This window comes from Erpetoichthys calabaricus, chromosome 11 (assembly GCF_900747795.2).
Source record: "Erpetoichthys calabaricus chromosome 11, fErpCal1.3, whole genome shotgun sequence".
NCBI lineage: Eukaryota > Metazoa > Chordata > Cladistia > Polypteriformes > Polypteridae > Erpetoichthys > Erpetoichthys calabaricus.
The window spans coordinates 125430641-125445621 of NC_041404.2; the positions used below are offsets into that span (position 1 = coordinate 125430641).

General features: G+C 34.9%; 1 protein-coding gene across 4 annotated transcripts in view; it reads left to right on the forward strand.

Moving 5' to 3' along the window:
- The first annotated feature begins 102 nt into the window (after positions 1–102).
- clec16a (C-type lectin domain containing 16A) overlaps positions 103–14981 on the forward strand; it is a 226728-nt gene continuing 211849 nt past the window's right edge. For 2 of the 4 annotated variants that reach the window (XM_051933607.1, XM_051933608.1), the window contains exons 1-5: positions 104–381; positions 854–982; positions 4278–4411; positions 8184–8332; positions 10936–11041. In XM_051933607.1, coding sequence (XP_051789567.1) covers positions 305–381; positions 854–982; positions 4278–4411; positions 8184–8332; positions 10936–11041 — 595 coding nt within the window. In that variant the 5' untranslated portion in view covers positions 104–304. Of the gene's footprint in view, positions 382–853; positions 983–4277; positions 4412–8183; positions 8333–10935; positions 11042–14981 lie in introns of all 4 variants that reach the window. The other 2 variants (XM_051933606.1, XM_051933605.1) reach the window with 2 other exon arrangements.

Sequence of the window (14981 nt, forward strand, 5' to 3'; positions counted from 1 at the left end):
CCCCTCGTCGCGTAGATATGGCGCAATGTTGTTGTGACGTCATTTAGCAGGGAAAACGAGAAAACCAGTTTGCAGGAAGGGAAAGGAAACCAAAACACTACAACACCCAGAAGACACCACTGGCCAACCCGGATGCACAGTGTATAATATTGCAAGCTTCATAGGTTTATTTTTGTCGAGACGGGAAGCGTATTTTTATCTTATAATGCTGTAACTTCGTCCGATTATTTTTCTCCTTTTTTGATTACAGTTACCGAAATTATGTACGGCTTCAGTTAAGTAAATGACAAAATAGGCCTGGACTATGTTTGGGCGTTCGAGAAGCTGGGTTGGAGGAGGCCAGGGGAAATCGAAAAGTATTCACTCCTTGGATCACCTGAAGTAAGTGACTGCATACATCCACAGTAACTGTATTGTAACCATGGAATGTACACGTCAAATGAGAAACACAACATTCACCTGCTGCTGATCCTAGTAGAATATTGAAATTGCTTGCGCCGTTTACGATGAGAAAAATACAGTGTATGCAACCAGGAAGCACCGGAGAACGAAGTGAACATAAATTTGACATTTGTTGCTCCACAAAATTTGGAAAAACAGTTAACCGCATTTGAGTGAGGTTTTAGTTTAAATATTACATAACGGAATTTTACCTGTCTTCACTGTCGCAAACATCTTTCTCTTTTTTACATATGATTAATTAAAATAAGTGCTTTTTATTCATATTGTCTGGGCTTGTATTTAAATTTGAAAGCATTATATTTATATATGGAAACCATTGTATACTGAACATAAAAATACAGTGAATTACAATCTTTAAGATCTGTTAAATACGATTTTTTTTTAAATCTAGGTACATGTATCATGTTTTAACGAAAAATACCACAGTGACAGATCATAATCGGAATCTGCTGGTGGAAACTATTCGTTCCATTACTGAGATTCTTATATGGGGAGATCAGAATGACAGCTCTGTTTTTGAGTAAGTATCTTATTTAAGAAAGGTTATTGGTTGATACATTCAAAATTATTTGTTAGTCTATCCTGAACAATATAGTGTTTAAATTAATGTAATATCTCGCCTGCATATAGTTGTCTGAGAAACCTTCTCACATTAATATGATTGATTTGATGTATGAGTGTTGCTGAGATCATAATCTTGTTTAAAAGGATTTTGATAGACTGCATTGTTTAGTGTATTCTCAATTCTGCATTTTTAGTCAAAGATATTACTGCAGACACATATGAACTACTGTGTAGTTTTGCAGCTTTTTGTAATATGTGACCTTTGTGATCCTCAAGAACAAATCTTAATACTTGTAGTAAACTGATTTTTATTAATTTTGGCAAACATAGTTTTCAGGTTAAACAGACTCTTTACATGAACACCTGTTGGTGCTGTCTTGTATATTTTCCATATGGCAAATACTTTTGTTACTAGTTAGGTAATAGGCATGAGCAGGATAGATCTGGATATGCTACATTTTTGGAAATGGAATTTGACACTTGCAGTTTAGAACATTACTTCAGTGGCAGAAAGGAGTGCGCTATTTTGTGGGTGGTTGACAAGTACCAACATATTACAGTAAACCTCTGCTCGACTCTCATTGTATACTCTGAAAACCAGTCTTAACAGTTGGGGTTTATTCCTGTTTCCCTTTGAAATTGACCTTTGGAGTTATGTAGGAAAAGTCCAGGCTGGGTATGAGACAGTAATATTGGAATTTGTGCTGGCTTATGAGTGGATCTCTTCACTGTGATTGTAGAGATGTTGTACATGTTGTAGAGTTGGTAACTTTCACAGTCTTCATGCCTCTTTCAACAATCTTAGTTAATACTGTGATTACAAAGCTTATTAGATTATTACCTTCTAATTCTCAATCCCTCTGTGAGACTTGGAAAGAACAGAGACACTTGGACGCTCAAAACTGGGACAAGTGGCCTTCCTGATCCAAATCAGATTATTAAATGTTTACTGGAATTCTGTGCTAATCACTGATTTTGTGTTGTTGTGTTTTTAAGCTCCAGAATGATGTGTACCCAGTACTAGAGCACTGTATGTATGTGATATGATCTAAAGCCATATGTTTTAGACACTGCCTCATGCATTTTGGTCCACATATTTGTTTATTTTTGTTATTTAGATATATAAACTTTAAATGAACATAGGACTCCTCTGGGGTGCTTCTCATTTTTATTGTTTTTAAGGACCAAATAACAATTCACTGAGGCAACTTGGAGAGTGTCCAGGTGGGTAACTGGTGTTTTATGATGATGCTCATTTAGCATCATCAGACTTACATATTTGGCACACGCTGGATTAGTTTACAGCTGAGTGTAGTATGGTGGGATGATACTGAGCATCTTTATATCTGTGGTCAGGGTCATCGGTTGTCAAACATTGGGTTGTATTTCAAGTAATCGGAACTGTAGGATTTTATAGATCTTGGAGTCTTGCTCACAAGACCAGAAGTATCATAGTTTTACCTTATTGTTGGTACTGAAATGATCTTTGGAAAAATACCTTGAGTTAATTGTCAGTTTGTGTTTGTCTTTCCTCACTTATTGCCACAAGCTTTGGATAGTGAGTGAAAGAATGTGATTGTGGGTACAAGTGACTAACATGACGTTCCTTTGTGTATTGCTGGAAATATTCTCTGAAAGAGATTAGTTTCAGTTATTGGTCAGTTGATGGCACCATGTTCCAGTTATATATACAGACTTGTAAAATCTAATTGCCCCTTTTAAGCCTCTCCCACCAACTGATAAATCTGATTAAGTAAGTATTTAGGCTAAGGGAGGAGTAAATTTTGAGTAAATGCTCTGAACTTACTCATTTTCTCTGTCTTGAGAAGTGTGTCATCTTAAGTGTTAGATGACTTGGTTGTGTGAAAATAAGTTATTTTGAGTTTAGAATGAATTCTGTGAAACAATTACTCCTCCCTTAGCCTAAATACTTATTATTTAGATATTGGAATAAAATGTGGGAAAGTATTGCCCGGCTTTCCTGAAGTTATTCTAGGGCCTCCACTGTGGGTAAAGACAGAGAGGAGCAGTTGGCATACTGCGTCCATATTTGTTCTTTCCTTGTAGCCACACTGAATGCTTAATTGTTAAACTTTCTCTCTCATACACACAGGAGCCCACAATTACAACTAAAGACAAGAGTGAGGTGCAGACCACTGTGACTAAGACACTGTTTGCTAAGATTATGAAAATGAAGACTAAAAATGAAAATTGCGGGAAGATATATAGTATATAATGTGATGCAAGCATCTAGTATGGATCGTGATTGATATATCCAGTGCTGAATTCTGTGAGGATACCTAGCAGACTTGTCATTCTATTTGTTTTTAATGATTTAAGAAGCAAGCAAAAAAAAAAAATGGAGATTGGTGGTGGTGATGATTAAATCTGGGCTTCCCTGCTCTGTTTGTCACCACCACAACCCTTCCTAGGAACAAGCAACTGCAAAATGGTTGAATAAATTGATGCATCCCCAGGTTACATGGTGGTATTGTAATTGATGGCTTAAAAGCTAACTTGATTCTTAAAAAAATCATACTGTAAACATTTTGTGGTACATCATAAAGTTTCACTTGAGGGTTAGCTGTACATCCCTAGGCCAGAGATAATCAGCTGGTCCAAGTACTGTAAACATACAGGTTTTTATGATAGCCAGTCTGTTACCAAGAGGCTAATTCTGTAATTTGAATCTATTAGTCTGATTTGATTGTTCTCTCTGATCTGTGAATTTAGAATTAAATGGAATGAAATTTGGCAAAGCTCAAAATTCATTTGGGAACAAGCTGAGGTACTCCAATGCATTTTTTTCATAGGTTCCAAAGTATTTTACTATTCTTTTTATTTCTAAACTACAGGTAAACAGAATTTAGTAGGCTGATGTGTGAGTAACAAATGATGTGCTGTTCATCTATGGCATCAGTAGAATTAGATTTTCCCTGTTTAAATTTTTTAGGCACATAGTTGCAAAAGTAGAATAAAGTTTTTAAGTATCAAAAGCAAAGCCCTATCTGAGAGTGAATCTTCAGTGTAAATTGTGGAGCAAGAAATACTATTTTAAGCAATGAATTAAATAAGACAACAAATCAATTTCTCATTAATAGAGTGGCTGCAATGAAAAGATACTTGTACTGAAGCTTTCCATGAGCTGAGCTGAGTAGTCAGCCTTTAGGCAATTATATTGCAGAGGCCTTCATTCTTGAATGTCATTGATGTATATCAAAGCTATTTAATTTTCCTTGTGTTTTTTTAAGCTTCTTTTTGGAGAAGAACATGTTTGTCTTTTTTTTGAACATCCTCCGACAGAAGTCTGGCCGATATGTGTGTGTGCAGCTTCTTCAAACTCTGAATATTCTTTTTGAGAATATAAGCCATGAGACATCACTTTGTAAGTACTTTGTTATAATGCTCATGAAATCACTGGAAATTTTTATTCATGTATCCTGTGTGTGTCTTTTCAATATTTGTTTGCATGTATTAACCCCAAGAGAGACTTCATTCGTATCAGTTTAAGTGCAAATGTCACAAAAGCTAATATTTCGGTAGTAATTCAGTGCCAAAGGTCCAGAAATGTAACCGTACCAGCTTTTTTTTTTTTTTTTACAGTATTGGTAGTACCGAGAAAGTTGGTATTGTACACGTGCATGACTGCAAGCAGACATATTACATTAGAAGGCGCAATAATACATGAGAGAAACGTGATTTAAAAACTACAAGAAAAAAGTGACTCTCAATAATGATGCTACACATGTCAAAAAGAAAAGCAGTTTAAGTCATGTCTGGACTTGCTTTGCATTTGCACAGGAGAACTTCAGCATGAGAGTGCAGGAATCATATACTTGTTATTTAAAAAAAAAAAAAACTACATGCACACAGGCTCATGTTATTGCCACTGTTAGTTTAGTTAATTAGTTCAGAAACAGATTTTTGCACACATTGAAAACAGAATAACATTATCAATCAAATGAGGCGTTATCTTGTATTGTCATGCATTTGTAAGAGGAGATAAAGAGATGAATCCCTTTTAATAATGTCCTACACAATGAATGGAGGCTTCACATTCATTCTCTGATTTTGAGCACTTCTACATATGTCCATCAGTCCAAGTATCTGTTCAGTTTGCATGCAGTTCAATGCTGTGGATCGATGAGGAGGCCCTCGCATGCATCCACACTTACTGCGCATAAAGGAGTGTGGGATATGGGAGTTGCAAACAACAGTTGAAGTAAGTAAAGATTGTCTACAATGGAAATGGCATGAGTTACTCCATTAATACTGAAATAAAATGTATTTAGTGTTTTAATGCTTTGAAGGACAAGGCACATTTCCCTATTAATATGACATGTACTATGTTAAGAGATTTGTATCCTTTGAAACACACAGGATAAATAAAACAGCATACTTCTTTGTTAAAAGAATCTGCAAACACTGGATTTTTTTTTTTCATTCGTTTGGCTTTTGAAGCCAAACTAACTTTCTTTACTATAACAAATAAGTTAAACCACACGTGTTATTTTTTATTTAATATATTTTTTATTTTTTTTATTTTTTATTTTTTGTATGTTTAAGGATGTCATGCTGTTTCACAGTTATACATTTTTTTGAGTACAAATAACAACAGACAAAGTCATTTTCTAATTCTGAATTTGTACACAGGCATAAACAATAACAAAATGTAATCTCATATGAAACCTTGAAAATATCCATCATGAGTTTCTAAGATTTGCAGTTTGAATTAATTTGGCTCATCCATTAAATATTACTTTTCCATAATATTTTTTTAACCAACTAATGATGTAAATATAAAATCTTATTAATATTATAAACTAAACAAGTGGTTCACTAAGAACCCAGATGTTATTGTTCACCTAAATAACAGAAGTACTTTAATAAAAAGCTATCGAATGGGCTTTCTGTTTTTGCCGTGGTATACAAAGGTATCGAGCATTGTAAAATTACAATGGTATTGGTATGGGAAACAAAAATTCTGGTATTGTGATATTACTAAGTTTAAGTACCCTACTGATAATGTAATGATTATGCCTTATTTTCATGAGCTATATTCAAGATTTTGCTTTATCTCTTCAGTAATTATTATGTGCAGGGATAAAAATATTCAACTTCTGACCAATGAAATGGTACGCTCAATGTAGTATCTGTTTCATTTTAGATTGTATCCTTTGTAATATGGCCATGTAATGTATCGGCAAAATATAATTTTCCAGGCTTTGCTGTGCAGACATTTTACTGTTTTATTGCCTGGTGCACTTTATGGACAAAACTTTGGCAGATGTCAGTTTCTCATTGATACAAACCCTATTTACCATTACAGTACACTGCATGCATCACAAAATGTATATTCCTTAGTTCTGTGCACTGAAATGTACAATTTGCATATTACATGATGCACGTCTCTTTTTCTGTCTCTAGACAGATGCATGTTGATCCCAGTTGGAAACTGCAGGTTTACAACAGTCTGCACAGTCAGATATATGCAAAAGACTATACAGGAAAATAAATAACAACATAAATAGGTCTGTAATCTATTTTAGTATATTTAAACAGCAGGAATATTGTCAAGTCAGATAATTTGTTGTAAACATTGTACCTTTGTTTACACATTAGTATATCTTTTCCTAGATAAGAGTATGGTAAGTAGGATTTCTTTGTTACTGCTGTCTGTACTGTTCAACCACTCATGCAATCTAATAAATACTGTCTACAGTATTTGTTCACGTTCCAAACTCAAGAAACCTTTTATTATAGTTATTGCAATATTAAGACTTAAATAAATAAGAGAGACAATTAACTTGCTTGTTTGTCAACACAATCAAAATCTGCAGTACAAGCCAATACAAGTCTGGATGTTTCTGTTTAAATGCTAAATATTCAAATAATAAATGGCTGTTATTGTACATGGAAAAATGCACAAAACTGAATTCGGCATGAAGGTTCAACAGCTATTAAAATTTGTAACTTTAATTCCACAATAATAATAGCAATTTCACTATTTTTTTTCCTTTTGCAAATACATTCTGTTGTGTGCTGTGTTTTTGCTTCATGTCAGTATAAATTATGTTTTAAAATAATCTGAAGTGCACCATTGCAGAAGAAAAATTTAATATCATGCAAATTCTTAAACAGTTGTTATGGCATTAACAGAAGTTGCAAATTGTATTATTCTTGCAGAACAAAAGTTAATTTATTTTTATTTCACTGTAATTTAGTGTGACCTTCTGAATGAGTATTATTTCAAAGCATCATCGCCAAAGAAGATGAATTAAACCATGTTTTGCATGTACATAATACCTAATACTGGCAATACTGAGAGAAATTGGTTAGGAATTCTGCTTTACTGGTCTTGTGTCCTGGATATGAATCTTCTACCAAGTCATTATGTTTGTGGAGTTTGCATCCTCTCCCTTTATCTGGATTTGTTTTCCTCTCATTTACCAAAAATATGCTTGTTAAATACTGGCAAATCCTAACTGACCCCATGAGTATGTATATATGTTTGTGAGCTCAGTGATGGACTGATACACTGTCCATGGTTTCTTACTGCTTAACACGAGTTGCTGGTCTGTCTCTCTGCCGCCCTGAATTGGATTAGACAAGTCTGAAATATTATAATAATAAATATAAGCAGTATGCTTAAGATGCAAAGGAATGGTCCAGCTCTCTATGATGCATTTTTTTTATACTTGCTGACCAAGTGCTTATATGTCTTAACAGATGTTTGCTGAAATTATGCAGTAGCAGTTAAAATACATTTTCTTGTATATCATGTCAAAACATGTAAATGTTTTGAAACTTGATCAGTATTGCACAGTCTTCACTGTTAAAAGACAAACTCGGCACTTTGATTAGTGGTAGTCTACTTCAGTAAAATTCAGAAGTTGAGCTGCACTTATTTCGTGCAAGGTAAAATGAGTGATGTACATCAACTTCACAGTTCTGGAAAACTAGAAAGACAAGGGTAATCTAATTCTAACCTCCCATAATTGTAAATACATGTATTAGTAATAGTTGGCATAGAAATTATGAAATTTGGTTTTAAGCTAAATGTTTTAAAATGTTTTGTTTTGCAAAGGTTGTTCTACTTTTCTGTAATGTTAGCACCTGGAAATGATCATATCTTTTATGTTTGTTTAACAATTTAGATTATCTACTTTCCAACAATCATGTCAATTCAATAATTGTTCATAAATTTGACTTTTCGGATGAGGAGATTATGGCATATTACATCTCATTCTTGAAGACACTCTCTTTGAGACTCAACAACCACACTGTACATTTCTTTTATAATGAGGTAAGATTTTAAAGAAATATGGTGACTAGTTCAGTTTTTAACATTTAAGAGATATTACATTCATCATCTGTTACCATGGTCCTGTCATTTTGATTTTCAAAATATTCAGTTTTGTATCATTTGAACATTTTCTCAAATTTTGGCTTTTGAGAGTGAAGCATACAAATATCCAAAAATAAAAATCAGCATACAAAATGAAAAGCAATAGATGGAATATAAATAAGCATTTGGCCAAAGCACTGGCTGAGGCTGATGTTATGATTTGTATAAAGCAACTTCTGAATGCTTAAAATCTGACAAGAAAGCGTGTTTACATATTGCTTAAGCAGAGCAAAGAGAAAGTGAGACTGTATGCTACATTTGTTACAAAGTGAGTAAAATAATGAAACCTATGTCTGAATGAGTGCAGGAATAATAGGACTAATTAAACAGAGAATTTAACACTGGAGTTAACACCTTGTTTAACATTGGACTGATAATAGGCGAGGGACACGACTCAGAATTTATTTATCTGCTAAAGATAAAACAATTTCTCCTATAACAAGCATAGTTTAGTCTTTGCAGTGAGATTCTTGACCTCAAATTTCTTTTATTAAAAAACACAATCAGCATCTGGTGTTCTGTCCAATGTTTCTTTCTTTCTTTTTGGCACCTGACAGTCATTCAAAACTTGTGATATAAAATGTTTTTTTTTCCCTGTATAAAGTGTTGCTAAGGCAATTTTTCCACTAGCACTTTGAACCAGTTTGGGGCAAAATATTTGTAATTTCTTTCCTCTTAGTACCTATCAAATTTCTTTGCTTGTTTGGTTCCTGCTCCAAATATGGAATGTATTCAAATGTTCAAGCTATCTGCAAGGGCTTGTTCATGCCACAGTCAAGTATTGGTTTTAGCCGAAGAGGGTGTATGTCATTAATACATTTTTGACCCTGCTGCTGTTTTCAAACATTTACTTTTGTGGTTTAGTTTTTTTTTTGTGTGTAGCAGTTGCTTTATATGTGAAATGTAGTCACAAGTCACCGAAAATGGGGTGTATTAAATACTCCTGTAATCAGCTACTTGCACTATGATCGCGAATGCCTAAGCAGCTCAGCTATAGTACATGTTGCCTCAGAAGCTGTTTGTCCACAGACAGAGAGGGAGACATACCGCCATGAGAGTAAAAGCAAGGTGAAAAGAATTTAGAACTGGTCTGCCATCTATTGTAATGGGCAATGTTTGATTGCTATCAAATAAGATGGATAAACTGTCTGTGCTTATGGTGGACCATGGAGCATGAAAGTATAGTGGCATTTTGTGCTTTATGGAGAGCTGGGTTAAAGCTGATATACCTGATGCTGTTTTAATGCTGGGCTGGTTTCATCTTATTTGAGCAGACAAAGACCCAGTGTGGTGTGGAAAAAAGACAGGAGAGGGGACTGGTCATCTAAGTGAATGATGCAGTTTGCAATTCAGACATTGGAATTCTGGCTGTCAGAAATTGTCCACATCCTGTCTCCTTTTTTCTTTACTCTGCACACCTCGGACTATAAATATAACCCCAGGTCATTTTACTTGCAGTAATTATCAGATGATTCTGCACTTATGGAGTGTATTGATAAAGGGGGGTGAGTTGGACTATGTGAGTCAGGTGGAGAACTTTGTTTCTTAGTGAAAAGAGAATTGTCTGCATCTTAACATCAGCAAAACTAAGAAACTGGTTATTGACTTTCACTGCACCAAAGAGTCTTTATGTCCGTTCACTGTTCAGGGAGTGGAAGTACAGGTGGTCCACTCCTACAAGTACTTGGGAGTCCACATTAATGTCAGGTTAAACTGGTAACGGAACACAAAGGAACGATATAAGAAAGGGCAGAGCAGGCTCTTTCCTTAGGAGACTGCATTCTTTTAATGTAGATAGTGACATCCTTCACATTTCTTATAATATATTTAATAATTTCTTATATATCTGTAATTGCCAGTGGGATTTTTTTCTATGCTGTGGTGTGCTAGGCTGGTAACATTACTTAAAGAGAGGCCCACCAAATCAACAAGCTAATTAAAAGGGCAGGCACAGTTATAGGACGGACTCTGCACCCCTGAAGGTAATAGGAAAGGAGAGAACTAACACAAAACTGAGTGCAATTATGAACAATGCTGCACATCATGTCTCTGACACACTAACACTGAGGACTTTCAGCCAACGAATTATTCAGCAGAAGTGTTTCAGGAAACGCAACTGGGCTCCTTTATACCAACAGCAATACATCTGCATAATGCATCACTGTGACTGTGATAGACAAGTCAGAATTATTATTCCTTTTGAATTTTTTCTGCTTTATAGTCATTCCAGTGTATGTTTAGACAAGTGTGTGTGTGTGTATGTTTATTTATTTATTTACTCCCTTATCTATCTATTTATGAATTTGTATATTTAAAGAGTTTCTGTATAAAGCCCAATTTCCCCCTTTGGACAAATAAAGTTCTCTCTAAATACACTGGACTGCAGAAGAAGTCTGAAGAAAGTGATAATTGATGGTGCTTGTGATTATTTCTCTGAGTATCTGTCTCTTTCTTGTTTTGTGTTGTTTATTTATCTTATCTCTTGTGTATTATATTTGCAGCACACTAATGACTTTGCACTCTACACGGAAGCTATTAAATTTTTCAACCACCCGGAGAGCATGGTCAGAATAGCTGTCAGAACTATCACCCTTAATGTATATAAAGGTATGTACAGTGCTAGAATTTGTGTCTTTGTTAATTTGTTGCATTTAATAAAACAAATACTGATAATTTGACACTATGGTGGTTCTTCAGCAGTGTAAATATCATTTTGCATTATTATATACTTTTTAGATTATGTCTGTTAAGAAGTAAATCTTTATGAAACTATCTAAATAATGATTATCATTGCAAATAATTTACACAGTATACTTTCAAAATATTTATTTTTATAAATGTATTTATCTCTGAGTTTACATTAAATTCTTAGTCATTATACAATATTTTATGCTGTTCAATAGCCAAAAATATTCTGTTTATTATTAAAAAGTATTTAGATTTTCTTGCATTATTTATTGACATTTTTCAGTCATCTGTTAACCTCTTTTGCCCTGAGAAGTTTTTAGCATTGTTGCACCTAAATTACATACCTAAAAATTAATAGATATTATTCTGATTATGTAATAAAGGTCCTTGAAATGACCAAAGAGTAGTATAAAACTTCAAAAATTTTAATGAAAGTATTTATATAAATAATACCTTTGTTTCACACCAATAGCAGCTAATTAAAACACAAAGAAATTAGACATTTTCTCCACAAAACTGGAATCGGTGTTTTTTTGTTCCCCAATCTGCCAGCTATCATTGTACCAAGTTTAGATTTAGATTATTTAGATATATATGCACACTTTATATATTACTCTGAAGCAACAAGTAAGCAATTTGTAACTGTGTTTTTTATAAATTTGTAATCACCTAAAGAATTACTTTCAAAATTATTTTTCATGCCAGTCCTTGAAACCATTTATATTTAACACTAGACGCAGAGAAACCTGACATTTTGTACAATAGATTGGGTTTTTGTTCTGCATGTTCACACATAGTCTCCCACCTTCTGTTGCAGTTGCTCCACAAATGTTTAATATGTTTTTGCTTATTTATTTCTTTTGTTATTTTGTTATTAGTTTATTCCGGATGTGAAATGCAAGAAAAAAGTAAGCGCATACATACATTTTCATACCAGCTTCTTGTAGTGCTGGGGGCAATGCCTTTTCTGGTGGCAGCCCTGGACACAGGAAAGAAAATGGCCCTGGAAAGGGCACACACATACATCTAAACCATTCACACAGGGTCCAGTCATCCTAAACAGCACATTTTTGGCATGCAAGTTGAAAAGCAGTGGAGTGGAACAGTGATCGAAGTCAGGGTGGAGAGGGGGGTTTCCCATGTTGAACTGCGAGTGGTGGCATGTCACGATACATTTGATTAGGGTGAGGTCCTCCGTGAAGCTTTGCATGGCCAGTGACATTCGTTCAAAGGTGCTGGGGTTTCTCAAATGAAACTTTGACCTGATACAGGATAACAGAACTTTACCGATATGCTAAGAAATTGAAGCTGGAAAAGCACTGTTCAGAAAACTGACATAGGGAGAATGTGCAGCAGATATCCTAAGCAGTACTTACAAATTAAGCGTAGCTTCAAGTTCTCAAGCAAACGTGTTGCTTTCAATAGAGTCAAAACTGTGACACAAGGTCTTCATATTCCATATCGCTTGTATTCTGTTACTTTTCCAGGACTGCGTCAACCATATGCTTTCCTTTTTTGAAGAAGATATTTTCCTAGTACAATCTTCAAGCCTTATTGCACATCAGCCAAACAGTCCACATCCACCCTTACAGAAGCCTATGCATAAAAAGATGTGTAAAGAATTAGCTGTTACATACGCAATTTATTTTCCGCCTTTTACGCATAGCCGTGACATATTGTACAAATGACCAATCGTAGACATCTATACCTCATTGAAAAGGTCTGAAACTCGGCTATCCACTGTGGCATATATATGTCCAAATTGCATATTTTACTAATGAAAGAGGGCAGACAACATAGAAACTTATGATTTATTTGAAAAACGACACCCTTGATTGACTTGTGGGTATATTGCAACATAAACAACAGTTTTGAATTATGGCATTGTTCTGCCAGTGGGACACATCATGAATAAGTGGTTTTAATTGATATATCTTTATTTTTTTTTGCAATATTATGTATAGAATCTTGTTTTGTGTGCAAACCCATTAAATATTAATGAGGTACCAAATATTAAAAAGAAAACGTTTGATTCATTGGTTTCAATGAGGTGTTACTTTTATATTTGATTATTAACATCAATGGTTTATTCTATATAATTGCCAGCAGTGTTTTTCTTTTCAAGAGCTGTCTTGATGGGGGAAAATTGTAAGCACGTACTGTATACTGCCATCATACAGTATGTGTGTGTGATTCTCCTCATAAGTATGCATGTGTGATATGTCAGAGTAAGAAAAAAATTACAGTTGTATGCAAAAGTTTTGGCATGTTTCACTGAATTTAAACTTGAAAAAAGCTTATAACATCTATAGGGTTCATGCTTCAATATGATGAATTGTTGCCACTGTTCTTCTGTAAAATCAGGTATTAAAATTTTTAACTGCAGGACAGCTTTGTAATATTGAAGTTACCTTGTCTCTTGCCTAATACTTGAACTTTCCTTTTAGAAGTAGAAACAACGAAGAGTGTACCATGGCAGTGCATCATACTAAACCTTCTAACCCTTGGGCTGCTATGAAATTAATCTGATTTGATACTTTTTTGCATGTATCCAGTCCTAAGTGCCTCCTCATTTTTTAGCTTAAGTGATTGCCTCTTTAACATGACAGCTCAAAATCTTCACAGAGCTGGTTTCTATATTTCCTGGATGCTTCTAGTGATCAAACCATCAATGCAAAGAAAGAACACTGTTGTATATAGCATATTGTCCCAGATGTAGCATTTATATTATATTCTCTTAGTGGGCAGCTGAAGATGTATGCCACAGTATAAAAGTTCAGGATTAGGTTTGGGTTTAAGTTCAAGCACATTTTGAGGCATTCAAACATATTAGTAAAATTAACTTGTTCAAACAATGGAACCCACAAAAGTTGGCCTTCATCGGCATACTCCAAAGTATAGGCGGTACTTATCCATAGAGATCTTCAGGCTGCAACTACTTCTGGTTTCTACTCACAATTCTCATAAATCATTAAACCTACATGGATTTTCATCAGTATTGTGTTGCTTTATATCAAAGCTGCACATAGCAAACATCTGAATCTTACTCTGTCACATGTTTCTCCAAAGCTTCCAGTCGCCAACAGCTAATAAGATAACTAAACTGCATCATATGTAAATTTACAGATTTGTGAAAAGATTCTAGAGCAATAATTTGGTAGCGCTTTAGTTACTGCAAAAACACATCTATTACTCATTTACTATTGTGTAATAAGACCTTAAAAAATTTATTTGGGTCTTCATAACACTTACAAAGCATCACTGTTTATTCAAGTGTTTATTCATCTGTGCAGTGTGACCTACTAACAAAACCTCACTTAGAAGTGGTCCGAGGTGGCTTAACTAAGACACATTTCTCTTGATATTACATATGTAGTATAAGACCTGTGAATCCTAAATATTAACAACCACGTTTACCATCGTGCCAATAGGCCACACAGCAGGTCAGTTCAGGTCAGGTTGGGAGACTGCACTGGCACAGCTTGTTGCCGCACCCACCACATGACGAAACTGTTTGGGATTCTGGTTGGCAAACCCAAAGGGTAAACACGCGATCCAGTCCCATGCCCCGGGAAATTACCATCTATCTGCCACAGCCAGGTGTTACTTGGTGGTGTTACTTGGGTGTCCCCTTGGCCAGGTCTAGCCATGGGTCTTCAACAATGTGAGCCGGATCACTCAAGGATTCTACAAAGAGACAGAGTACTGAAGGAATCCAGTCTTCATCTCGGGTCACTGGATAGTGTCCGTGTCTCGCAACCATATAGCAAAACAGGAAGCACTAGGGGCCTCATGTATAATGCCATGCATAGAACTCGCACTATAACATGGTGTAAGCACAAAAGCAGAAATGTTTGTA